This window comes from Thamnophis sirtalis, unplaced genomic scaffold (genome assembly GCF_051295495.1).
Source record: "Thamnophis sirtalis isolate CommonGarterSnake01/CBP01778 unplaced genomic scaffold, rThaSir2_p1.2 scaffold_1, whole genome shotgun sequence".
Lineage (NCBI taxonomy): Eukaryota > Metazoa > Chordata > Lepidosauria > Squamata > Natricidae > Thamnophis > Thamnophis sirtalis.
The window spans coordinates 64,446,565-64,473,614 of NW_028261381.1; the positions used below are offsets into that span (position 1 = coordinate 64,446,565).

General features: G+C 41.2%; 3 protein-coding genes across 3 annotated transcripts; all 3 read left to right on the plus strand.

The window, feature by feature from the left end:
- Nucleotides 1-379: 379 nt before the first annotated feature.
- LOC148049445 (olfactory receptor 4S2-like) lies at nucleotides 380-1,330 on the plus strand. Its single transcript, XM_087713962.1, has one exon. It carries the CDS (start codon nucleotides 380-382, stop codon nucleotides 1,328-1,330), a length of 951 nt encoding a protein of 316 aa, XP_087570088.1.
- Nucleotides 1,331-10,148: 8,818 nt separating this feature from the next.
- LOC148049446 (uncharacterized) lies at nucleotides 10,149-14,054 on the plus strand. Its single transcript, XM_087714263.1, has 6 exons — nucleotides 10,149-10,433; nucleotides 11,164-11,223; nucleotides 11,853-11,908; nucleotides 12,155-12,280; nucleotides 12,420-12,560; nucleotides 13,274-14,054. Exons 1-5 carry the CDS (start codon nucleotides 10,377-10,379, stop codon nucleotides 12,472-12,474), a joined length of 354 nt encoding a protein of 117 aa, XP_087570389.1. The 5' UTR covers nucleotides 10,149-10,376; the 3' UTR covers nucleotides 12,475-12,560; nucleotides 13,274-14,054.
- A 2,630-nt stretch (nucleotides 14,055-16,684) lies between these two features.
- Nucleotides 16,685-27,050, plus strand: LOC148049447 (olfactory receptor 4S2-like). Its single transcript, XM_087703568.1, has 2 exons — nucleotides 16,685-16,784; nucleotides 26,341-27,050. Exons 1-2 carry the CDS (start codon nucleotides 16,685-16,687, stop codon nucleotides 27,048-27,050), a joined length of 810 nt encoding a protein of 269 aa, XP_087559694.1.

Genomic DNA, 27,050 nt, shown 5'->3' on the forward strand with positions numbered 1-27,050 from the left:
TTTGATGTTTTAACATTTGGCTTTACAAATTTCTGATTTGACCTTGCAAGGTTGCATAGGTTACAAACTTTTTTTCATGAAAAGTTTCTCCAATGCCCTGTAATATTGCTGTGCTTCAGTATTTCCTAAAATGATTTCCCTGATTTGCTGAACACACATGACATTTCTGACAACTGTTTATCTTCATTACATTTTAGGGTAAACGTTCCTTGCATGTGAAAGAATCAGGACCTTGACAACATCCAGTTCAAGAATTTTTTCAGTCTCTGTTGGTGTGTATACATATTTTGCTTAAAAAAATCCCCACCTGTAAAGCTTTAATCGCCAATATTCCTAATTTTATATGATATGCTGTAATGCGTTATCTAGCTTTGAGAATATGGAGAACCAAAATAATGTATCTGAATTCATCTTGCTGGGGCTTACTCAGAATCAAGAGTTGCAGAAAGTTTGCTTCGGTCTATTTTTGATCTTCTACATGGCAATTCTTCTGGGGAATCTACTGATCATAGTCACAATCAAGAGCAGTCATCAACTGATTTCTCCAATGTATTTCTTTCTCAGTTACCTTTCCTTCATAGATATCTGTTACTCCTCTGTCACAGCTCCCAAACTGATAGCGGACTTCCTTGTGAAGAAGAAAACCATCTCTTTTGTTGGTTGCATAGCACAGCTTTTTGGAGGTCACTTTTTGGGTTGTACTGAAATTTTTCTCCTCACACTGATGGCATATGATCGATGTATTGCAATCACCAAGCCTCTCCATTATAGCACTATTATGAGTAAGAGGGTGTGCAGTTGGATGGTGAGTATGTCATGGCTGGGTGGCTTTGTACATTCAATGGCACAGACACTCCTTATTATACAGCTTCCCTTTTGTGGGCCTAATGAAATTGACCACTATTTTTGTGATGTTCACCCTTTATTGAAATTAGCCTGCACTGATACCTACATTATTGGACTTATTGTCATTGCCAACACTGGCATGATTTCACTCACTTGTTTTCTTGTGCTGACTGTTTCTTACATTGTTATCCTATTCACAATCAGAACTCGTTCTTCTGAAGGCCGTCTCAAGGCTCTTTCCACCTGTGGTTCTCACTTCACAGTTGTAATTCTGTTTTTGGGGCCCTGCATCTTCCTTTATATGAGGCCTTCAACCACATTCTCAGAGGACAAAAATGTGGCTGTTTTCTATACTATTATAACTCCCATGCTCAATCCATTAATTTACACTTTGAGAAATGAGGAGGTAAAGAATGCCATGAGAAAATTATGGAGCCAAAATGCAATTTTGTCTAGGAAATTAAAAGTGGATTTAAAAATATAACCTTGGTTTAATCAAATATCATATCAAAGGTGCAGAAAGGTGTATTAGTATCAGAACTGGGCCTATTGGAAAAGAGACTTTTTTATCTTTAGCAAGGTTTCAATAAAATGCATCTTTTCTTCTTGAAATAATAAGTGAAACGTCTAATTTGTATGATTTAGGTTTTAATGTAAAATATAAAGGATATTTTCTTTTAAGATTCATGACAAAGATAAAGAAGATTTAATTTCTTTTCTTGATATGCACTGAAAACCATGATTGTTATATTTTGAGATTTAATATTTAGTTAAAAATAAATATTGTTGTTACAACCTCATTTACTATTACCTGTGGTCAATAAAGAGGGAAAATATTTAACTTATTTTTTAAGGTCATATAATTTTGCCATCTGTGTTTCTGAAAAGTAATTTATTCTGCCCCCTGCTGTGATACTCTGGTAATCCAAAGAGCACTTTTGTGTGCTAACTATCTGAGGGCTACCAAGAAGCTATATAGATCTTAACTCTATTTAGTCACATCTGAATGCAACTGCTGTTTAGAATCATTTGCATCTGATGAAATCCATGCAGAAAATTAATTGTAAAAACACATAGCTTACCTGCCTAGCAGGAGATAGTCAAAGATTATATCTGAATCCTGTTGGCAGTATATCGGTGTTCTCAAGCTTCAAAAGAAACACTAAAAATGGCCATATTTTCCTTTCTAGGTTTTGCTTTGGAAAAAATAAAGGGAATTAGGTCACTGTGTTTGGATAAATTTGGGGAATTCCAAAGAATTTTTTTTTAAAAAAAGATTGCTTCATTGTATGAATTTAGAGATGAGAGGGAGCGTGTACATCATAAGATATCAAGATGCAAATGCATTATTGTGGCATTTAGTGATGAGACCATTTTGTTCCCTTTGGTATTTATTTTGGATGTTAAGAGATTGTGCAGTCCTGAGCTGGATGGGGAAAGAGGAAGAGGTTCAGAGTAGCTGCACCATAGAAACTCCCAGAATAAATCTATTAAATCAGAAAGTTGTAATGTGATTCAGTCCATTATGTATATGAAAATGAAGGATTGGACTGGTAGGTAGGGTACAGAGCAGCTGCAGGACACAGGTAAGCTCCCTCCCAGAGCCACAGAACTGCTCCTACTTTCATTTCCCCTTCAAGCTTGGACGTCAAGTAATCAGTGTCAGGCTGAAAATGGGCTTTCCATAGCTGTTGTTGCTCCTATAATTCACTGAAAGCTGTGTGGCTTGTGCAGACCCCACAACCAAGCAAGGCTGGCATAACAGCCAGAGTAGAAGATGCAGCCCCCACTGACTTTCAGAAAGATCTGTCTTCTAGCTTCATGTTCCTCCAATTGGAATGGCTGTGCCAGAAGCTACCTTATTAGTCAACTTCTGATCAATGGTGCACTCCATTTGCCACACTGCAACTAGAATGCCAGGAAGCCTCCATCAGCCGCCCGATTGGGAAGGCATTAAAAGAAATAATGAGTGCCATGTGATATATGGAAGTTCCAAAACTATGTGCCAGTTTTGGTCCATAACTGGTAGTCAAAACCAGATGTGATTAAAACCTCTTGAAGGAGAAGGTTCAATTATGGACCACCAGATAAGCCAGGGATTGTGCAAAGGACTAAAGAGGTAAAAATAAAACCAGAAGTGTTAGGAAAGGTGTAAAAGACTATGGAGGTACAAGATGGACAGGAGACATCTGGAGTATGGGGTGGGGAGGGGACAGTGGTGGGTTCCGGATCCCATCGCAACCAGTACACTGTGATGGGGTGGGGTGTCCACCATGTACATGCACACTACACACGAATGCGCACCCACCGCCCTATGATGCTCCAGCTGCTTGGTGGAGCGTCATGCAGATGCCGTACACAGCCTGGTTGGCTCAAATATTGGTAAGGAACGCAGGTGAGTGGGTGGGCCCTCCAAAGCACCGTTCCGGTATGGTGCCTTCTGCTCCCAGCAGCCAACAATACGTCCGTACTGGCAATCTACCACTGGGAGAGAAGGAGGAAAAGAGGAGAACCCATGGCACACTATAGTTGTTCCCTTGGGCACTTTTCAAGGGAGGGAGAGTGTCAAACTATGGAAATAAATACTTGGAAGAGGTACTGAAAGGAATGACTATTATACTAGTTCCATAATTACAGTATTATTCTGATAACATTCTGATATGTTTCTTTAAATAGAAGCAACCATTTATGTAGAACAAAATAAAGAAGTGTGTTCAATCAATTCTGTTCCCTAGACTTACAGAGACAAAAAATATGGTAGCTCATTTTTGTTTTCTTCAAAGATTAGCAATATTTGGATTTTTAAACATGCAGCTAAGGTTAAAGTACTTTATAAGTTGCCTTAGCTTTATGTAAGATGAATCATTTATTTGAAACATTCCCCATGAAATAATATTCCATGTCACATTTATTGTAGACTTCATTAAATTATCACAAGTTTAATATAAAATGTTAGTGTTCAAGGAAGAATGAACATATATTCATGTGGGCATAGTGAAGAAAAAGCTTGGTGTTCGTACAATCCATAGAGGAATTGCCTGTTATTTAAATGATTTTCTACTTAAGAGGGAAAAAACACACATTTCACTGCACACTTCTTCCCTTTTTGAGCAAAGCTGCTTTTATAACTTCAGGATCCAATGACTTAAGCTTAATGCTAAACCACCATTTATTGCTGCAGTAGTTGGAAAGCATTGAAAGTCCATTAAGATAATGCATTTTTACAAGAGGTAAATCTTGTAATTTTGAGTTAGGGTTTGAAATGAGATCATCTCTCAGAACAATAAAGGGTTCTAAGTTACTTTTGCATTGGGCTAGGGAGCCCAGCTGAATGCTCAAAATGCCTAAAAATAGCAAATGGTAAGTATAGAAATAATTTTCTTTAATCTAACTTAGAGTTAGCATTACTTTCTAAAACATTCTAGTAAAGAGTTAACAAGTGAATTACACTATATTTTTCAAGATTTATGGCTGCAAACCCAGATTCAAACATCTTTGTTTAAGCCATTTTTTATAAGTCTAGACAAAAAGAACATGGGTGGGGGTGGGGGGGGAAACCTTGTAATCTATTATTTCTGTTTGTTTTTATTTGTTGTGTACCTCATTTTTCCTCCAAGGGGATGCAATGAGTGAGCAAAAGGATTTATTTCTTCTTTTTCAAAGGAAGGGATGCACAAAGTGAATAACAATGAAAAAAATAAGTTAACATACTAACTACTATTACAGCTAGTATGATAGAAACACAGAAAAAGCTATTTTTTTTAACCAACCTTTGGGTAATCTAACAGGTTTGTGAAGCACTGATTTAAAGCATATGAGTAAACCTAAAAGTAAGCAGTATCTACAACATACTGTTGGGATTATGAAGTTGTCTTTCAAAATCCAGTAAAACCTGAGTAGAAGCCTCTTTCAGACCTTTTGACTCAAGGTAGGAAGATTGGTACCTGCACATTATTTCCCAGGAGTTTGCTATTAGGTAGCTTCATAATGATCAGTAAAATCAGAAGTTATGTTCAAATCTGCACAGCTCCTAAAGTGTTGTTCAAAGCTGGTTTAGTAGAATATTTAAGTATGGACTTTGTTTAAATATAAGGAAAAAATCTCCTGATAGTAAGAACAATGGAAGTTGTGAGTTTCCTATCTCTGAAAGTTTTTAAGAAGAAGCTGGTGAGCCACCTGTTTTCCATGATGGCGAGTGGGAGGTGCTACCATTGGGTTGTTATCAATTCTGATTAGTCCATAGACTGAGAGAAAGTGTTGCAGCCACGCCTCTACTCCTTTTGCCCAGTTCCTCTCAGTCTGCGGTCCAATTAGGCTATAGTTAGCTAGTGTAGAAATTGTGTATAATCAATTAATTGACCAAAATAATTGGGTTAATTTGGCTGTTTTCTCTAAATTTGTCTTACAAATTACAAATTGACTGTAGCTGCAAGCGAAGGGGGCATCGGGCATCGCAGCCGCCTCGCATAGGTGCCAGAACTTGCCAGAATCGGCTTGATCTGGCAGCTGAAAGCTCCATGTGGAGAATACTGAGGTAAGAGGGCAGCTGGCTCATGCGGCTGTAGCCCTGTATATCAGGAAAAGCTGCTTTTTAAATTAATTTATCTTACGAGTGTTTTCTCCTTCCCTTGCAGTCACCGCTCCACCTTGTTGCAGCTCGGCGGTCACCAGAACTCATGCCACCCTTTTGCCTTGCAAGCAAGTCTCCCTGCAGGTGCTAGCCTTGTGTGATGTCTTAGTTGTCGTTGCCCATCAAATGAGCACGCGGTCTCCTGCCATTGCCAACAAAACTGGCCAGGTGTTCATTTTGGATACAATGATGAACAGTGGCCATTTTGTTTAAGACACAAGGCTCAGCAATTTAGAGGCTTGTTTCTTGCCTGCCAACTGGACTATTAGGAGGCATATATTGAACATTTCTGCTGCTAGTTGTCTTAGTGAAGTGGGAAGGAGAGCCCCATTGAGTGGCTTAGCTCTGCGTGGGTACACATTAGAGTTCAGTAAACAGGGGCAAAATAGAAGTTGGCGGCCAGAGCCGACGCTCCCACTGAACCCCAGGGGACAAAGAAAGCTTCCTCCAGTCCTAAAACCAGGGCTAAGGCCACAAAGGCCTCAGCAGTGCAACAACCTTCCAGGGCCACACTACGCGACAAGCAACACAGACAGCGAGCCCTGGAAAACGTGTGGCCTGGGCTGAACACCTGATACGGATCAACAAGAGCATGAATCCAGGTCCCCTTCCAGGGCCTCTAGCCCTGTTTCTTCCCCAGCTCCATCTCCTGTCAGGGGGTCTAGGAGGTTCAGGATGGACATCTCCCCTTCTCCCTCTGTGTCATCCAGGGCTATCAGGGGCATCATGGGAGACCCCCTTGAGGACACCTCATGGGATTTTCTCATTCCAAAGACTACCTTGGCACCCCAAATGGAACTCCCTGCAGTGAAGGACCCCGATGAGGATTATGAGGCACTACAACATCTTCCTCCTAATACACAAAAGTTAATTGCCTCAGCAATTTCACATGATATAGCTTCAGGCCTGGAGACCAAGAGAGACAAGGCCAGGTCCCCCAAAAATCTCAGGTTTAACCGATCATAGCTATGAATGTAGAGAGTCAGGTAGATGGTGGTGATAGGCCTGGGTCACCTTCTGTAGCCAGTGAGGGTTCAGTGACAGGTGAAGAACCTATACGTGGGTTGGTGTTGTTGGAAGATGAGGTTTCAGGGAAGCTGGATTCGTGGCTTTTGCTGGTCTCTTTCAACCTTCCCTGTTTAAGCAACTCTTAGGCAAGGCCAAATCTACGACTAAACTAGGCAGAAGCACCACTGCTCCCACCTCAGAACCGTGAAAGGATTTGACGCAAACAATGTTTGCCAAAACTGCCATGGACAAGGAGGAGGTTCCAGCCCCAACTCTCTTTCTAGAAGTAGTTAAAAACCAGTGGGCCCACCCAGGGACTTTCCCAAACGCAGGGGCGAATGACAGGCGCCTTTACAATTTAGATCAAGGTTTTCCCCAGGCACTCCAGGTACCTTCTGTAGAGAATCCAGTCTATCATCTTTGGTCACAGTGGTGTCAGGAGACATAGCGGACAAGCTGAAGCCTAAAGATGAAAAAGCAGAATCATCTTACAAAATGGGTTCCAGCTGTTTCAGAAAGGATTTCAACTCGGCTTTTGGCTGCCCTCATGAAAAGAAAAAGAAAGCCTCTAAAATGCCCTCTACAGGAGGCGAGAGAACCACGTGCCTCCTTTGCATAAGAAATTTTTCGTCTTTTAACCCTTGCTTAACTCTGCTCAAGTGAGCATAAAGCTAGAGTAAAGGAGGCCCATAGTTCTCTCGCCTCCCACTACAGTTAAGCACTAAGCAGAGTCATCCACTGTGACTCTGGCAGCAACTACCTCAGCCTTTTTCCTTTTAATTATTCTTTTCTTTTCCTTATGATGCTGGTGAGGCCCCACCTCCCCTGACTGCACGTCCCTGTGATGATGATGTTGGGTAATGAAATGTCTGCAAGCAATAAACTAAGCTCAGAGATCACCAAGGACTCTACATTTCAACCCTGAGCTACAAAGATTCTCTTCCATTAGATCTCATCTTGCAAATTTAAACATGGGGGAAAATTTATTTTCTACAGTGTTTCCTATGTGGCAAGTTGGTGATCTTCTTTCATTTTTTTCAACAACTAGGATGATAAAATATTGAATTAAATTGAATTCTTCGGCTAAAGGGGATACCACGGTGGATACAATTTTCCCAGGAAAACCTTCATGTAGGATTTTTTTCTTGTATCTGCTGTTTCAAGTTTATAAAAATGCAAAAAAAGCAGATGAGACCACAACATATATGAGGAACCATGGGGATTTTAGAGTAAAGGTTTGCCATTTGCCTTTGGTATTAGAACTATGATATCCTTATTTTGGTGGCATGAGGGCACCCTTTGTCCCCCTTCATATTTAAAGGTGCCCATTTCTTGTGTGCCATATAAGGCTCACCCCTAGCACCTATCCACAGCTAGATAAAATATTAAGGCCATGTCATGAAACACTGATTGTGATGACTTTGACTGCTACACATATATATATATCCAGGATCCCAATCCTTGTGCTGAGGCGTTGAGTAGTTGAGGTGCTGAGTAGCGGAGGAGCTGAGGTGCTGAATTGCGGAAGTGTTGAGAAGCTAAGGTGCTGAAGTGCAGAGGTTCTGAAGTGCGGAAGTTCTGAGGTGCTGAAGTGCTAACGTGCAGAAGTGCTGAAGTGCTGAGGTTCTGAGGTGCTGAAGTGCTCAGGCACTGAAGTGCTGAGGAGCTGAGGTGCGGAGGTACTGAAGTGCTGAGGTGCTGAAGTGCTGAGGAGCTGAAGTGCTGAGGTGCTGAAGTGCGGAGGTGCTGAAGTGCGGAGGTGTTGAGGAGTTAAGGTGCTGAAGTGCGGAGGTGCTGAAGTGCTGAAGTGCTGAAGTGCTGAAGTGCTGAAGTGCTGAGGTTCTGAGGTTCTGAGGTGCTGAAGTGCTCAGGCACTGAAGTGCTGAGGAGCTGAGGTGCGGAGGTATTGAAGTGCTGAGGTACTGAAGTGCTGAGGTACTGAAGTGCTGAGGTGCTGAAGTGCGGAGGTGTTGAGGAGTTAAGGTGCTGAAGTGCGGAGGTTCTGAAGTGCGGAGGTTCTGAGGTGCTGAAGTTCTGAAGTGCTGAGGTTCTGAGGTGCTGAGGTGCTCAGGCACTGAAGTGCTGAGGAGCAGAGGTGCGGAGGTTCGAAAGTGCTGAGGTGCTGAAGTGCTACAGATCTGAAGTGTGGAGGTGCTGAAGTGCGGAGGTGCTGAAGTGCTGACTTCTGAGGTGCTGACGTTCTGAAGTGCGGAAGTGCTGAGGTTCTGAGGTACGGAAGTGCTGAGGAGCTGAAGTGCTGAGGAGGTGAAGTGCTAAGGTGCTGAGGTGCTAACTTGTGGAGGACCAGCGGATCCGGGTAAGGACACACTTCTGGAATTATGGTCCAGTGGGTCACAGGTCACACTTCTAGAGCTGAGATGTCATTGCCCACTTTGCACCAAGCCTTGATGACATGTTTGCTTTCAGTATTTAGTGAAATTTGGGGGGAGGGGGCAGACACCTTGGTGGATGTCTGTAAAAATCCTGTTGTCAATCCCCATTTTAAAGGCAGATAAATCATAGAATCAATATAGAGTATCAAGAAGACCTCTGCTATTTGTCGACCTCCGTTCTGATCAGACTTTGAAGAAAAAAAACCTCAATAGCTGAGCTTGTTTTGCATATGAAGCTTTCATCACTATTGCAAATTTTGTTGATGCAATTGTGATGTCATGTGACCTCCCAAAAAAGGTACTGTGAGGAAGTAACTTGTTGGGATACCTTTGCAGATTGGCGTTTGGGAACAAAGTGAGAACTTTTCCCACATACTAAATAAAAAAAATATACCTCTAGAAATTGTTTTGAATTGTTTGGGTCTGTTGTGGTATGAAAGATAAAAACGTTCTTTGAATTGAAAGGCTCTTCATGGGGAATATTGATGGCCAGTTATATAGATCATTTCAATTAGTTCTCAGATCCATGGCTGCATCCCAGTGGTGGGATTCAGCCAGTCCGCCCCTATCCAGGAGAACCAGTTGTTAACTTTATGAGCAGTTCGGAGAACCAGTTGTTGGAAGAAATCTTCTTTTGTTTTTTTCCCCACTTTACAGGGCTAATCCTGTAAGGAAGGCAGGAAGGAAGGAAACATTATGGTGTTGTTTCTAGCCTAATATTTATTGCCCTCCTTACAGAAACTGCCTCTCTGGTTAACTCTAATTACATTGTAACAGCTAAGGTGAAGCCCCCATCGACCTGAGTGATATTGAGTTGGCCACACCCAAAGAGTCACATGACCACCGAGCCCCGCCTAACCAGCTGGTCATTAGGGAAGAGAACCGGTTGTTAAATTATTTGAATCCCATTACTGCTGCATCACCTACATTGCAGGATTTACATTTTTAAAGCAATGTTAGTTTTGAGGTTACCTGTTATAATCTGTTAATGTTTTATTTCATTTAGCTGCCTAGTGTTGCCTTTAGGTCAGATGGGCCACATATAAATAGGAAAATTGAATTATGTGGGGTTTAGATAGGTAGGTTGTAGCTTCTAGAAACACTTGAAGGGGTTGAAATAGCCTGGGGAACAGGAATGTCTCTCACATGTTGAATCGTCTATCCATCTGCTTTCATGAAAAAGATCATAAACTTCCTCTGTAAGTGATAGGAGATTGAAAAGTAGCTTAAGGTTATGGGACCTTATCAATTGGAATAGAAATGCCAAATATTTAGTTGAAAGAAAAAAAGGAAAGGGGAAACTGCTGGGGAGGGAAGGGCAACGCTTGTCCTAAAGGATCAGAGTAGAGGAATTTGAGGGCAAATGTAATTAACCAATCATGCCCTATTCTAGACGTTGTCTCTCAAGTTTACATTCCAATTTTTGAAATAAAAATGCCAAAACTATTCTGCCTTGTCACCTATTTCTTTACCTTCTAGTTTCCATCACTGATTTTGCGATGAAAAATGATTGGTTGAGAAAATTAAGAAAAAAGATGAGGTGTCTCCAAAAAGAGGTAAGAGAAAATATTTGTTCATAGGCTGTCACAATAAACATGTGATAGAATCAGAGGTGGGATTCAGCCTGTCCGTACCTATTCGGGAGAACCGGTGGTTAACTTTCTAAGCAGTTCGGAGAACCGGTTGTTGGAAGAAATCTGATTTTGTTTTTTTCCGCTTTACAGGGCTAATCCTGTAAGGAAGGCAGGAAGGAAACATTCTAGTGTTGTTTCTAGCCTAATCTTTATTGCCCTGCTTACAGAAACTGCCTCTCCGGTTAACCCTTATTACATTGTAACAGCTAAGGCAAAGCCCCCATCGATGTGAGTGACATTGAGTTGGCCACACCCACCTAAACACATGACCACCAAGCCCTGCCTACCCATCTGGTCATTAGGAGAGAGAACCTGTTGTTCAATTATTTGAATCCCACCACTGGATGGAATGTATAGAAATTTAAGAAAGACAGACAGGCAGATTAGGTAGTTCGAGACAGACAGAAAGAATATTAATTGTGGTTTCTGTTACGCCACAGTTAAGGCATCAACCTGCAAACTCAGAAACTGACATTTCTTGCCCCACTTTAGAAGCAAAGCCAAGTGGGTCACCCTGAGCCAGTCAGCTTCTCTTAGCCCTAGGAAGAAAACAACACCGAATCACTTCTGAAAAACCTTGCTAGGAAAACTGCAGGGACTCATCCAGCCAGTCCCTGAGAATCATTAAAAACAGGGTCTTTGGTCATTGCAGGTGGAACGATCAAGACTTCCTTTTCTCTCATCTACCACCGAAGAACGGAGACGTGCTGAGGTATATAATGTATACTTGTAGCTCACCTTAGAATATATTTATGAGAAAAATGAAAAGAAATGATTTCTTCACAATTGGTAATTGTGAATAATGCATGTGCAGCATATTTTATAGAGTATATATGTTCTCTTTATATTTCTACTATATGGATGAAATCCATACACACACACACATCTATTCAATACAAACTAGTTTATTTGTAACTTCTATTCAAGAATGGCAATTGTCAGAGTTCATGCTCATTCTTGGTTGGTTCCTTCTTTGCCACATTAACTAGTTTCTTTGGCCACATACAACACCAATGACAGTGAAATAAAATGTAGATGATTCAGATTTTGTTTGAACCACCGTGTTTTGCGTTTCCTAAACAAATGAACTAACACTAAATTGTTCTTTTTCTATCCCGGTGTGAATAACCTTTATTGCCTGTATTGAACATCTACAGCAATAAATTGGGAGTTGCACATTTGTGCTCATCTTGACATGCATGATTTTAATATGCACAAATATGCTTGTCTACACACCAGACTTTTTACCTAAAGAGGATGTTTCAATGAATATCTTCTTTACACTGACATGAGAGAATTTATGGAAAACAAATTCATGTAATTCTTCTCATGATTTTTCAGACAAAAACTGAAAAGCTAGAAGGAGATCTGAAGGCAGCAAGGGACCTGAGTTATACGTAAGTCTTTGCATAGTTCATCAAATTTTTGTATAACCATATTCAGTTCACACTTTCAATACAACATTCATCATTTCTCCATTGGCAATGGGACTGGCCATTTTATGAAACAAGCGATGGAAAATTATATTCTAGTAAAGCTTGGGAAAAAAGGGTGGAATGTGTTGTAATTATATCAAAAGGTTGATAATTCAAGTAAAAAAAAAAACAAGGGCCTAATTTCTCTCTGGTCTTCATAATTTGCAGAAAGACAATGGAAATCTTGAAACTTCTGGATGAAAAAGATGAGCTCAAAGTCCAAATTCAGGACCTTATACAGAAAAACCACCACCTGGCCGAAGAGTATAAAGATTATAAAGAAAACTTGAGCAGGTTAAAAGATTTAGATAGCCACCCTGACTTTCTCTTCCTTTCTCAGCTATTTCAATTAGTTTTAATTTTAAACAAGTTTTATAATTCAAATAAAAAAACCTAAGGGAGCTAATTACACTTTGCTCTTGATATTTTACAGAAAAATCGGTTCAGAGGAACCTGGGCAGCTGGAGAAACTGAGGCAAGAGAACTAGAGACTCCACTGCAAGGCTGAGAAAGAAGCTGCGGAGAAAGCAGAGCTCCTACGTGAGAATAATGATCTCAAAGAAGAACTTAATAGGTGAGAAATATTTAGATAGCGACTTGACTTTTTCTTTCAAATTCAGATTTATTTATTAGATCCCCTAGGCCAGATATACTGGATAAAAGAAGGGTTCCATTCATTTATGTATGTATATATGTACGTATGAGTAAGAGAAGAGCAATAGTTATAATGGAATGCAATAATAATTAGTAATTCAAGTAACAAATTAAGAGGGCTAATATCTCTCTGGTCCTCATAATTTACAGAAAGAGAGCAGTGATCTCAAAACTGAGCGTAGAAAGTGAAGATCTCCAAAACAAAACAGGGATTCTGACCTTTAAAAATATCGAACTTATCAATGAGAAAGAGGAGATCTTCAGGGCGTACGAAGAAATACTGTGCAGGTGAGAAATTTTTAGATAGACACCACAAACTATTTCTTCCAGAATTTCATATTAGGGTCTCCTTATCTTAGAAAGCTTGGAAAAACCTGACATTCTCCTTACTTTAGAAAGAAATTAACAAACTATGGCTCTTATACTTTTACATATACAAATCTAGGAGTTAGTCTCATGGAATGGGAAGATAGGTATAGAAGAGACTTTTCAATCTCCATCCCCCGGTGCCCAACAATATTTATATACTTTCAGAGTGAGAGTTTCCTGACATCAAAGCAGTTCCTGTTATTTTAACTAAGAAGACTTTGTTGTTGGCCCAGATTCACAGCTAACATTCTGATTTTTTTTCAGAGAGGAACTACTGAAGATATGCCGCTGCACCTTACTGAGACACGGACACCACATGGAAGACAAGACAGAAGCTGAAGAGAAAATGAAGACTCAAATGGTGGAATATCAATTGAATCCAAAATGGCTTAAAGCTTCGGTAGACAAAATTAAAACATCTAAGGAACCCGGGTCAAATATTCTGAGGTGGCTGCAGAAATCTCTCAAACTCCTAAAAGAGGATTCCTCTGAATGGTCAAAACACACCCTGCCAGAATGGCTTAAAGCATCTGCCACCAACCTCCCGGAGGAATGTGCTAAGGCAGCCAGGGAGGATGTGAATGATTGGCTACAGACATCAATAAATCATCTCCAAGAAAAAGGGCCAGGAACGTGCGAGTTAGATGTGGAGGGATGGCTTCAAGCATCCATTATAGGCATTCAACATCTACTAAAGTTCAGGTCAGAGTCTCGTGGAAGTCGGAAAAAAAAGGGATGGCTTGCTGAATCAATAGAAAACCCAAAGAAGGGGACTTCCTGTGGTGACGTCACCATGCTTAGAGTGGAGGGAAGGAAGCTCTCCTAACTTCTAACTCTAACTCCTTTGTTTGGGCTCTTTTTTGAGCACTGTTGATCCTGAAGGGGTCAACAGATTAAAGGGGATACTCTGTAGATGCTGGGGTGACAAACTGACAAACAAGCGTGGTTAGCCCACAAACTAAAAAAAAGAAAAAGAGAGAAGAGAATAATGCATTAATTACAAGATGAAAAGGGAAACATACAATACTGGAGGGAAGAAAAAAAATATAATACAAAATTTCTTTTAATATTATGCAGCCATGAAAATATACCCACAAGATAAAATTGAACAATACTTAAATAACATGAATCTTAAAAAAAAATGGGGGAGACCAAAAGAGAAATGTTAAATGGAAAAATTACAATGATGGAATTATCAGAGCAGTGAAGATCCCAAAAAAATAACAAAACACCGAGCCCAGATGGAATCCCTGTGAATTCTATAAGAACTTACAGGAACCAACAGAAACAGTAATCCTGGATTTGTATAATGAAGCACTTACAGAGACTAAATTACCAAAAACATGGACGGAAGCATACATAGCACTTATACCCAAAGAAGATTCCGACCATCAAGAAATAAAAAAAATGCAGACCCATTTCATTATTGAATACAGACTAAAAATGTTTACATCTATAATTGCGGAATGATTTAAAAAAAATACTAAATGAAACTATTCACGCAGATCAAAATGGATTTCTACCGAAACGACAATTGAAAAATAATATGAGAATAATTATAAACACACTAGAATATTATGAAGCACAGTCCAGGAAACAAGTTGCACTGATTTTTTGGGACGTCCAAATGACCTTTGACAACTTGAATTGGCCATTCATTACTACACAATTAAAAAACAGGCAAATCGGAGGGAAATTTATGCAGATGGTAGAATCAATATATTCAATTCAAATGGCAAAATTACTAATAAATGGAGATGTTACAGAGAAATATAATATTTTGAAAGGCTTAAGACAAGGATGCCCCCTATCACCCTTATTATTTATTTTAACCTTAGAAGGGCAACTAACGGAAATTAAACGGGGACAAGAAATAAAAGGACTAAAAATTAAAAAAGAAGAATATAAAGTCCAGGCGTTTGCAGATGACAGTATTCATTTTAGAAGCACCATTAGAAATGGGGTCCAAATTAATAGAAAAAAATAGAGGAATTCGGCAAAGTGGCAGGACTTAAAATCAGCAAGAGCAAAACAAAGATCATACCCAAAAAAATCTTACTAAAAAACAAGGAAGAGAATCGGAAGAAATAATGGGCATGCAGATAACAAAAAAAAGTGAAATATTTAGGAATTTGGTTAACAGGAAAATGTTCAACAATCAAAGAAGACTACTATAATAAGACTATGCAACGAATAAAAAAAGATTTGGAAAATTGGAAAAAACTGCAACTTTCACTTACAGGAAGATTAGCTGCAGTTAAAATAAATAATAAAATAAAATAATGTTTCAATAGTGTTCTAGCCCAAGCTCCAGTATCACATCATAGTGGACAGCCATTGATTGATTTGTGCACTAGAGGGGATTGGAGGGTGTGTATGGTACAGAAGAACCTCTGGTCATGACCATAATTCGTCCCATAATTTTGGTTGCAACCTGATTTGGTCATGACCCAAACTTAACCAAAATTAAAGTAAAATTAATGCAACAGCCACATGAGGATGTTGTTGCTTGGTGTTACAAAAAAATGGCCTGGAAGGGGAAATTGGCAGTGGCCATGGTTAATCACATGGTTGATCATGGCCATCAATTATTTAATATTCTCTCCCTTCACTTTAGAATGTTCTCCTAATGTCCAGCTGAAAACCTTCCATTTTTTGATTCTGTCTTCTGAAGCACCAGAGATAAAATTGACTCTCTCTCAGGTTCTTCTGGAGACAGTAATTCCCTTTCCCCTTAAAATTTATGAAACTAATCAGTAGTCTCTCAACATGTCCTCATGAAAGAGTTAAAAGCCCTACCCACAGAGAAGATAGGAAGACAGAACAACCCTCTCTCAGCCTCCTTGCTCATAGCTGAACTGTTCCAATAATTGAGAAAGTCACATAGGTCTGTTCCACCCTTGACATGGGTCAGTTGCCACTTGAGAACATTAACCAGTGTTATGTTCCTGGCACAGATGTGTCCAAAGGATTTCCCCACAGGCAAAATAGGATGGTAAAGTTAGATGATAATTCACCAGAGGGATGAAACAAAGCAGACACATGGTGGACATTGAGAAATCCTCAATCGTTTTTGGAATCATTTGTTGAAATGGTGTGACTTCAAGATAGCCATTGTTGCAGAAAGGAATCCACCCACTGAGATGCTCTCATGACCTGCAATGGTTCTACTCCATCACACTCTAGAGTCAAAGAACATTTGGTATAATGAACATAGTAGAAGTATTCCTAAAGTCCAACTTGATAAACAACCAAGACATTTTCAGGTGTTCCAGTTGTTCTGAAATTAGTAAAAAAGGAAATAATGTTTCAATGGTGTTCTAGCCCAAGCTCCAGTATCACATCATAGTGGACAGCCATTGGTTGATTTGTGCACTAGAGGGGATTGGAGGGTGTGTATGGTACAGAAGAACCTCTAGTGATGACCATAATTCATTCCATAATTTTGGTTGCAACCTGATTTGGTCATGACCCAAACCTAACCAAAATTAAAGCAAAATTAATGCTATGGGCACATGAGGATGTTGTTGCTCAGTGCTTACAAAAAGATGGCCTGGAAGGGGAAATTGGCAGTGGCCATGGTTGATCACCACCCAAGTATGTGTTCGTGACCAGATTCAAAACTTTTGTGAATTTCTTGGTCAGAACCCAATTTGGTCATGGTCAGAAGCGTTCATGACCAGAGGTTCTACTACATTGAAACCTCTAGGTATTTTGAAAAAGGAGGACATGATGTTTGGGCTTGGTTTGCCAGAACGTATCTCCATGACAACAGGTTTGTGACTTCAGACTGACATTTTGCTGTTATAGAGCCAAGGTGGCGCAGTGGTTAAATGCAGCACTGCAGGCTACTTCAGCTGACTGCAGTTCTGCAGTTCGGCTGTTCAAATCTCACCAGCTCAAAGTTGACTCAGCCTTCCATCCTTCCGAGGTGGGTAAAACGAGGACCCGGATTGTTGGGGGCAATATGCTGACTCTGTAAACTGCTTAGAGAGGGCTGAAAGCCCTATAAAGCAGTATATAAATCTAACTGCTATTGCTATAAGTACCCGCAAGTACAGCTGAATTGTTGAATTGGGCCCGGATCCTCGGTTTCTGCTAACTCTTTCAGAATTTCTGCCAATCCTTCCTGAAACTGGATGTTTGTGGTGAATTTCCTCCTACAAAGTGTGTTTTCCAAAGACGAGCATGCAACAGTCAGTCCAAAGCTTAAGAGCAGAGTCAGGGTTGTCAGCCAGTCCAAGGATCGAAGGTTCAAATGTGAAATTAATACACAGGGATCACATTTGACCTAACATTCCTTTCCTGCTAAGAGCAGAGAGGGAGCCAAGTCTGTTCTGTAGGCCGTCACTCCTCAGAATGTTGTTGCAGCAAACTGCCACTGTCTGACTCTTTACTCTGTTGTTAGGCAAGTGACCGAATGGAACTTTCCATATGCTCTCCTTTCTCCTTTCATGGGCCATGACTGGTCAATGCTTCAGGAGCCAAAATAAAATAGCCTAAGGGACAAAGCACAACCTAATCTTGCCCCCTTCTGGATATAACATGGTTTAGTTAGATCACCCTTGATCATAATTTGAACCTTCTGAGATGTACATATTGAGTTAATTCCTTGAATAAAATTGTTGTCAAAGTGCATAATTTCCAGAACTTTAAACAAAAAAGACCAATTCCATTCAAAAGTAAAAGGAAAACATGCCTTGTTTTTATGTTGTAAATATCCTATGGCATCCAATAAAGTTTTCTTTGATTAACAGAACAATAGAGCTGGAAGAGACATTGGATGACTTCTACTTCAACCCACCCTGCTCAAGAAGAAGACCCGACACCATAACTGGCTGTCCAATCTCTTCTTAAAAACCACCAGTGATGGAGCAGCCACGACTTCTGGAGACAAGGCATTCCACTGATTAATTGATTTGGAATTTCTGAAATAGGCTGAATTCAGATCCCGCATCAAAATCAAAACCACTAAAACCATTTCATTTGACTCTCAGCCAAAAAGCAGATGAGACCACCACGTATATGAGGAACCAGGGGGGATTTAGGTTAAAGGTTTGCCATTCACTTTTGGTATCAGAACTATGATACCCTTATTTTGGTGGCATGAGGGCATCCCTTGTCTCCCTTCATATTCAAAGGTGCCCAGTTCTTGTGAGCCATATAAGGTTCATCCCTAGCACCTAGATAGATAAAACATTAAGGCTGTGTCATGAATAGTGATGTGCGGTGAGGTTTATGGCTGGTGAGGCACTGATGTCTCTCTCTCTCTCTCTCTCTCTCACACACACACACACACACACACACACACACACACACACACACGGAAGATGATACTGAAATTAAGACACCCCCCCCCAAAAAAAAATTAGGGCAACTCTCGGGGAGAGGAAGTGGGGTCCGAGGGCTCACTCGTGTCCCAGAAAAAGCGAGAGGGAAGGAATAAGAGAACCACCGCCATCTCTGGCCTTTAGCTGTGCCTGAGGGCGGGACGCAAAGGGCCTGTCGGCCACTGAGGGCCTTCCTCAGGCTCTTCCCGCACCACTTTCCCTCTGGAGTAGCCGCACGTGCGCCTCTGCCATGCCAAAGCGGCCTCGCCCCGCCTTTTTCAATGCACCCTCCCTTGCTAATTCTGAGCTTTGTGGCTCCAGGGTGGTCGGTGGTCTCTGCCTTGCAGACACCTGCAGCTTTCTTTTCTGGCGTGCGGTGTTTAAGTCTCTCTCTCCTCCCCCCAACTTCTCTCGTTCTCTGGTGCAACTCGCTTGCTTACCTCCTTTCTCTTTGCTCCTTTCATTAAACAAATACAGCTGATTCAGCCCGGGCCCCTCAGCGCGTGCCAGATGAATAAATTGCACACCTCGACTGCAGTCACCTTTCTGCCCCGCCGCTGTGTTTGCTTATTCTCCCTGCAGCTGTGGGGTTACTAAAGAGAGAGAAATGACCCATAGGCTGGCTTGCTTAGGATTGCTAGTTGTGCAATCCCACTCAGCCCCCTTGAAAGCCCCGGTTGTATGATTGGCCGGCCGGCCTGGAAGGCATGCCGGCACTTTAGAGTGCCGGCAGGGCTCAGCCGCCATTCAGTGAAACATGTCCTGGTTTGTGGCTGGGCGGCACGCTTACACTTTAAAGTGCATGCCGCCCGGCCACAAACCAGGACATGTTTTGCTCTATGGTGCGCCAAGGCAGCATGGCTTTAAAAAAAAAAGAAAGAAAAATGAAAAATAATGAAAAATGAAAAAATGAAAAAATGAAAAAAATGAAAAATGAAAAAAATGAAAAATGAAAATAGATGTGCCAGCCTGCGGGCCAGCAGAGGCGGCTAAAAAAAACACCACACACACACACGCATACACATAATAAAAACAAATTACAATTGCTTACATTACAAATAAATTGATTTCCTCCCCTCTGCCCCCTCCCTCTGACCCACATACCTTCCAGCTGCATCAAAAATGCTAGATTTGGTCTATCCATGGCCAGACAGGCTAGGCTAGTTGCTGCTAGAGTCACTACGTGGATGACTCTGCTTAAATGTTTTAAAATAGGCTCTAAACAAAGTGCCCTCTGCAGGAGGAGGCGGGAGAATCATGTGCCTCATTTGCATACGGAATTTTTTGCTTTTTAACCCTTGGTTAACTCTTAAAAGGCGAAAAATTCCTTATGCAAAGGAGGCCCATAGTTCTCTAGCCTCCTCCTACTAACTGCACTAAGCAGACTCAGAGTCACTGTGACTTAGAGTTTGGTAGCAACTACCTTGGCCTTTTTAATTATTTTAAAAATTGTTTCCTTTTCCTCAGGAGACTGGTGAGGCCCCGCCTCCCCTGCCTCTAGTGACTGCACGTCACTGAGCTGTAGAGATTAGGTCATTGAAGAGCCAAGGTGGCGCAGTGGTTAGGGTGCAGTCTGCAGGCCACTTCAGCTGACTGTTATCTGTAGTTCAGTGGTTCTAATCTCACTGGCTCAAGGTTGACTCAGCCTTCCATCCTTACGAGGTGGGTGAAATGAGGACCCAGACTGTGGGGGCAATATGCTGACTCTATAAACCTCTTAGAGAGGGTTGAAAGCCCTATGAAGTGGTATATAAGTCTAACTGCTATTGCTATTGCTATTGGACCAGCCAGACATAAAAGGATCCAGATACACTGACAATAGACATGCTATCAAATTACTTTGCTTTGGAGATATGTACACATTGCTGCCTTGCAAAGACTTTCTTAAAAACAATTAAGTTAATAACTTAATTGTTGTTAATAACAATTATATTAAAGAACAGCTAATCTGTGGTGGCTAAGAGATCTTGGATATATCCTCAAGATATTTTAAAATAATGAAAGCTGCCCTGAGGGGTGGGAGCCCAATCAAACTTGTAACCATGATATGGGAGGACAGAATGTCTGAGTAGTTCATAGGCACAGTGCTGCTTCCTTCTCATCCATGTTTGTTCAGGATGATCCATCTGCTAATCAATTTTCAACTGCCAATCAAGATACAGGCAGGAGGCAAGATGTCTGCCACAGAACTTGTGAGGAAGAGGCTGAATATATAGAGTCCAGGCCAGTGGTGAAATGTAATTGTTTTTGCAACCGGTTCTCTGGGCATGGCTTGGTGGTGGTGGGTCATGTGACTGGGTGGGTGTGGCCAAGTTTAAAACATTTTTAAAGCATTTTTTACTACCTATTTGCCTGAACCAGTAGTAAAAAAAATACTTCAATAAGTGAAAGAAAGGTTTAGCTATGCCATGCAATCGTGGGAACCTTTTTATTCACTTTTTAAGGTATTTTTTTCCTGCCGGTTAAGGCGAATAGGCAGGAAAAAAATGCTTTAAAAAGTGGGGGGGGGAGTTTCTGACAATGCGCAGCTCACAGCTGATTTGCGTGATCGTTGGAAGCTCTTTTTTTGCTTTTTAAAGCATTCTTTCCTGCCTATTCACCCGAACTGGCAGGAAAAAATGCTTTTAAAAGTGGGGGTCGGGGTGGGGAAGCTTCCAATGATCATGCAGATCAGCTGTGCGCCACACATCACCAGAAGCTTTTCCCCCCACATTTTAAAGCACTTTTTTCCTGCTGGTTCAGGGAATAGGCATGAAAAAATGCTTTTAAAAGGCGGGGGTGGAGGGGAGCTTTGCCGCGCGACACCTGGAAGCTTTTTTTTTTTTTTACTATCAATTTGCAGAACCAACAACAAATGTCCTTACCGGTTCGCTTAAACCAGTGTGAACCAGTAGCATTTCAACCCTGGTCCAAGCCTAGTCTAATTAAAGAAGCAAACCAAAGCCGTTCTGAAGAGAAGAGGCAATCAGAAAGTAGGCAGCAGATGAGGAAAATGGGAGAGAGAGTCATTGATTTCCTTTCCTCAGACTAGTGAAAGGGAAAAGTTCTTCCAGTCATTTCCTATGATGGTGCAAAGATTGGGAAGAGAAGAAAACACAAGAAGCTCAGCCAGGAACAAATAAGCAGAAAAGGCAAAGAAAAAGTCAAGGCTTTGGCAGAGCATAAATAGAAGGCAGAAGCTTTAATAAAAACAATAGAAAAAAGATAAAGCAGATTGAATTCTAAGCTTTCCTTCTGTAAAATAAATCTCTACTAAAAGAAAATACAAACCCAATCAACTTCCACGTTTCCAATGAGTCTGGGTCAGGTTCAAAAGAAAAAAAATCTCAGGAATCGAAAACCAGTTTAGCCCAGAAATGATAGATTCATGGTATCTACCATTTTACTAAATATAGTACTAAGAGTCCAGAAGTAGAAAAAAATCTACTGGCATATCTTACTAGTAGCTCTATCATCTAGGAGTGCCCAGTCATGATGACCTGCTTATCTTTGGCTTTGACAGTAGGCAACCTTTGAATGGTAGTGGGTACATTAAGCCCCTAAACTTTCTTGAAGGCTTCAGTATATCATCCAGTGAAGAGGTGATATAACTTCTTGAGAACCGTTTTCTTCTTTTTCTTCTAGAAGGTTTTAAGGATGAGAATAGGAGCGGGAGACAGACAATCTTCATTTCCAAAATGAACCTCAAAAGAATACCCCAAATCATTATTTTTTAGATCTGTTTAGAGCCATTTGCAGGATTTTGATTGAGAATCTATTTGATACTATGCAAATTCCACTTTGAAGTTTCAACACACACACTGGGAAGAAATAATATGGGGAGAAAGAGAAAGGAGAAGAGTTGAATCGATCAATAAAAATTGGTTTGTCACAGTGACTTGCAACCATCATTTCTACCTCATTGTATCTGCCGTGCTGACCTTCTGCAGTTTCCCCCCACCCACCCACCAAGATTCCTTGGGGAAAAGTTGGGTGCATTTTTTGGGACAGGTGAAAGTGACAAAGGTCCTGTACACCCAAATATGTTTTCTTTTCCAACAATTTGGATTTGGATTACAGGTATGAATGAATCCTTGAAATTGGATTGCCCTGTGACTCTGTAAGATTAAAGATTGTGGGAATTTTAGATCCTGGGATTATTCCCACTAAATTCCAGCATTCTTCTTGCTTTTTCTTGCATCCCCTTTAATTACTTTCTTTGTTTCTTATCATCTACGTATTTTTGCACATTTCCATGGAAACCTGTCAGGACTAGGTATTTTTCATTTTGGTCAGAAGATGTATTAGAGCCAGTTTACCATGTGTTCAATTCCAAAACATGCTTAAAGACATATTGTCATGGGGACAAAACTAAATGCCATAGATGTTGCCTTCCACAGTTTAGCCAAAATTTTGCTTATGAAAAATTGGATAAATATCTCATCCATATAGTGTCGGGCTTCTAACTCTTAAGTTAGGAACATGCTTTAATATTTAAAAGGCATACTTTCTGAACAAGTATTAAGCCTTTCCCAATTTTGGTGCTCTTCAGATAATTATGGGACATATCTGGAGGTTGAAGAAAACTGCTATAAGACTTCACTTTAAAAAGGTGCTAATTAACTACTACAAAACAAATTGGATTGAGTTGTATGGTTAAAAGAGCTCATAGTTTAGCACTTATTTCCTTTTGGGAAAGATTGAAATACTTCTGGGAGGTTGTTAACTGAATCAATGATGTATTGGTAGAACCTATTTAAACATTTCATTTCATATTTCTTACTGAGGCAAGCGAAATAACCTGTAAAAACAAGTTCTTTTGATGGAAAAAGAAAGATCCATATATACATATATATACAAGCATATATACACAACATGTATATGTATATGTATATGTGTATGTGTATGTGTATGTGTATGTATGTATGTATGTATGTATGTGTATGTGGTATGTGTATGTGTATGTATGTATGTATGTATATGTATGTATATATATATATATATATATATATATATATATATATATATATATATATATATATATATTTATCAGCACAAATAAAAAACCACACACACAAACACACACACATACACACACACACATATATATACACACACATATACACATACACATACACACATACATACATACATACATATATATATATATCACCAGCACACACACACACACACACACACACAAACAAACAGACAAACATACACTTTTCCATGTTCTCATACCATCTATAACACAAATGCTGTTTGTCTGAACTCTGTTTCTTTTGATTTTGATTTTACAATAGTAGAACAGGTTTATTTAAGTTGCTAAACCTAACTGCATGTATGCCAATACAGTCTTTAAACTCCTACTATCTTAGAAATACAATGGAGAAATTCAGATGATCATTACATAGCCACGGCTTTAATGCCATTTAGTGCTTGTCTAAATGTTTACATCTGAGTCACAGTGTGATATACTGCTTCATTTAAGCCAGTGGGCACCAAATTGCAGTCTTAATTATTCGGACTTCATCCAGCTGAAAAGAATATAAAGGGCAGCAAAAGACGGTATTCCAATATTTGAGTACCCTTCTATCTAGCTGTGTATTACAACTCAATTCTCTGCAAGAGATTCTGAAAACCCTGTGTATGAAAAAGGGAGAACAGGATTTGAAAAATTTATTCTTGTCTTGGGTCTTTCTTACTGCTAGATGACTGAATCAAGGCATTGGCTGTGATTTACATTTGATTCCAGCAGAACAAAACAACACCAATGGCATTCAGGGATGCTTTTCTATAAAACCAGCAGCTTATTTTGGAACATCTATGACATGTGAAAATTTTGCCAGGGTTGTTTTTATGACTGAATGAAGCTCCACCACTCACCTCCCTAAGGATTCTACCAATGGGCAAGTTTCGTTTAGTAATGACCAGAGCTAATAATATTTTCCAAAACCAGAAAATTTAAAAATACTTTGTTTCTGAGAATACTCCAAGAAAGTTGACAACTTAAGGGACATTGATTGTATGAATCCCACTGGTATTTAACTTATTAGTTATTATATTAATAGGATAGACATTTTCTGGAGCAGCAGAATACTGCTAAACTGCTTTTTTGAAGGAGGTGGTGCCGGTGAATATATAAGGTATAACTTAGATATTATTCATCCAGTAGCATAAAATATAGGGATTTCTCTAAGCCTCCTTAGTTTTTATGTGCTTTTTGTTTTTCAACAATAATATCAGAGAGAGAGGGAGGGGGCATAAAAAATGTAATCTTAAACACAATATGTTATTCTGGAATGCATTTTTAGGAGGGATGCGGGTGATCCTTTGCAGGGCAGGGCTGAGGATTATGTCCAGTTTCTCGCGGACAAAGTTGCTCGGTTTCGGACAGACTTGGACTCCAATTCTGCAGAACCAGCCGAGGCACTAAGGGATGATCTGGTAGGTCATCGCTGGATTGAGTTTCAGGCTGTTGCCCCTGAGGACGTGGACAAGGCCATGAGAGCTGTAAGTGCCTCCACATGTGTACTGGACCCGTGCCCCTCCTGGCTGGTTGTTAACAGCAGGGAGGTGACACGGGGCTGGATCCAGGCGGTTGTTACCGCCTCCCTTTGGGAGGGGTTCTATCCCCCCGCCCTTAAGGCGGCGGTGGTGAGACCCCTCCTGAAGAAACCATCTTTGGATCCAGCCATTCTAAACAACTATCGTCCAGTCTCCAACCTCCCCTTTGTGGGGAAAGTTGTTGAGAAGGTGGTGGCCTTTCAGCTCCAGCGGTCCTTGGAGGAAGCTAGTTATCTTGATCCATTCCAGTCTGGCTTCAGGCCTGGCTACAGCACAGAAACCGCTTTGGTCGCATTGACCGATGATCTCTGGAGAGCCAGGGATGGAGGCCACGCCTCCATCCTGGTACTCCTTGACCTCTCAGCGGCTTTCGATACCATCGACCATGGTATCCTTCTGCGACGACTGCGGGAGGTGGGGGTGGGAGGCACTGTTCTACGGTGGTTCTCCTCTTACCTCTCGGACAGGTCGCAGTCGGTGTTAGTCGGAGGGCAGAGATCGACCCCTAGGCCCCTAACATATGGGGTGCCGCAGGGTTCGGTCCTGTCCCCCCTACTTTTTAATATTTACATGAAACCGCTGGGTGAGATCATTCGGCGGCACGGGATAAAATACCACCAGTATGCGGACGATACACAGTTGTATCTGTCCGCCCCGTGCCAACTCAATGAAGCGGTGGACGTGATGAGCCAGGGCCTTGAGGCTGTTAGAGACTGGATGAGGGTTAACAAGCTTGTGCTCAATCCAGATAAGACTGAGTGGCTGCTGTGCTTCCCTCCCACTAATTTGGTAAGTGATCCATCTCTCAGGCTGGGGGGTCAAATACTACGCCCCACAGACAGGGTCCGCAACTTGGGAGTCCTCCTGGACCCACAGCTGACTTTTGAACACCATTTGTCAGCTGTGACCAGGGGGGCATTTGCGCAGGTTCGCCTGGTGCACCAGTTGCGGCCCTACCTGAACCGGGAGGCTCTCACAACAGTCACTCATGCCCTTGTGACCTCTAGGCTGGAGTACTGCAATGTGCTCTACATGGGGCTGCCCTTGAAGAGTATTCGGCGACTTCAGCTAGTCCAGAATGCGGCCGCACGAGCGATCGTGGGTGCACCTTGTTTCACCCACACAACACCTATCCTCCGCGAGCTGCACTGGCTACCTGTCAATCTCCGGGTACGCTTCAAGGTGCTACTTATCACCTACAAAACCCTGCATGGTATTGGATCTGGGTACTTGAGAGACCGCCTACTGCCAATTACCTCCACTCGACCAATTAGATCACATAGATTAGGCCTCCTCCGACTTCCATCAGCCGGTCAATGTCGACTGGCAACCACGCGGAGGAGAGCCTTCTCGGTGGCAGCTCCGACCCTATGGAACGAACTCCCCGTGGAGATTCGTACCCTCACCACCCTCCAGACCTTCTGCACAGCCCTTAAAACCTGGCTGTCCCGACAGGCCTGGGGTTAAAGATATTGACGACCCCACCCGAATTGTATGAATTTAATGGTTGCATAGCTCAGCTCTTTGGAGTCCATTTCTTCGGCTGCACAGAAATCTTCATTCTTACAGTGATGGCCTATGACCGGTACATTGCAATTTGCAAACCACTACACTACACTACCATTATGACTAGGCGAGTCTGTGGGCAGATGATAGCAGCTTCTTGGGTAGGAGGGTTTCTGCACTCCTTGGTGCAAACTCTTGTCACCACCCAGCTTCCTTTTTGTGGTCCCAATGAAATTGACCATTATTTTTGTGATGTCCATCCTCTACTGAAACTGGCCTGTACAGATACCTATATGGTTGGCATCATAGTGGTTGCGAACAGTGGGATGATTGCTTTAAGCTGCTTCCTCATTTTAGTGGTGTCATATATTGTAATCTTGTCCTCCTTGAGATCTCATTCTTCTGAAGGACGTCATAAGGCTCTTTCTACTTGTGCTTCCCATGTCACAGTAGTGATTTTATTTTTTGGGCCAGGCACCTTTACCTATATACGCCCTTCCAGCAACTTCTCAGAAGATAAGACAATAGCTTTGTTTTACACGATTATCACCCCGATATTGAACCCATTAATCTACACATTCAGAAATTCAGAGATGAAGAATGCTATTAAAAAATTATGGAGCAGAAAAATATTTTCAAGTGAAAAAACAAATATGTAA

Coding starts and splice junctions, on each gene's coding strand:
- LOC148049445 (XM_087713962.1), top strand. CDS start 380: ATGGAGAACCAAAATAATGTATCTGAATTCATCTTGCTGGGGCTTACT.
- LOC148049446 (XM_087714263.1), top strand. CDS start 10,377: ATGAAAAATGATTGGTTGAGAAAATTAAGAAAAAAGATGAGGTGTCTC. Junction 10,434..11,163: donor TGAGGTGTCTCCAAAAAGAG/GTAAGAGAAAAT, acceptor TGGTCATTGCAG/GTGGAACGATCAAGACTTCC. Junction 11,909..12,154: donor GCAAGGGACCTGAGTTATAC/GTAAGTCTTTGC, acceptor CATAATTTGCAG/AAAGACAATGGAAATCTTGA.
- LOC148049447 (XM_087703568.1), top strand. CDS start 16,685: ATGACCAGAGGTTCTACTACATTGAAACCTCTAGGTATTTTGAAAAAG. Junction 16,785..26,340: donor ACGTATCTCCATGACAACAG/GTTTGTGACTTC, acceptor CTGTCCCGACAG/GCCTGGGGTTAAAGATATTG.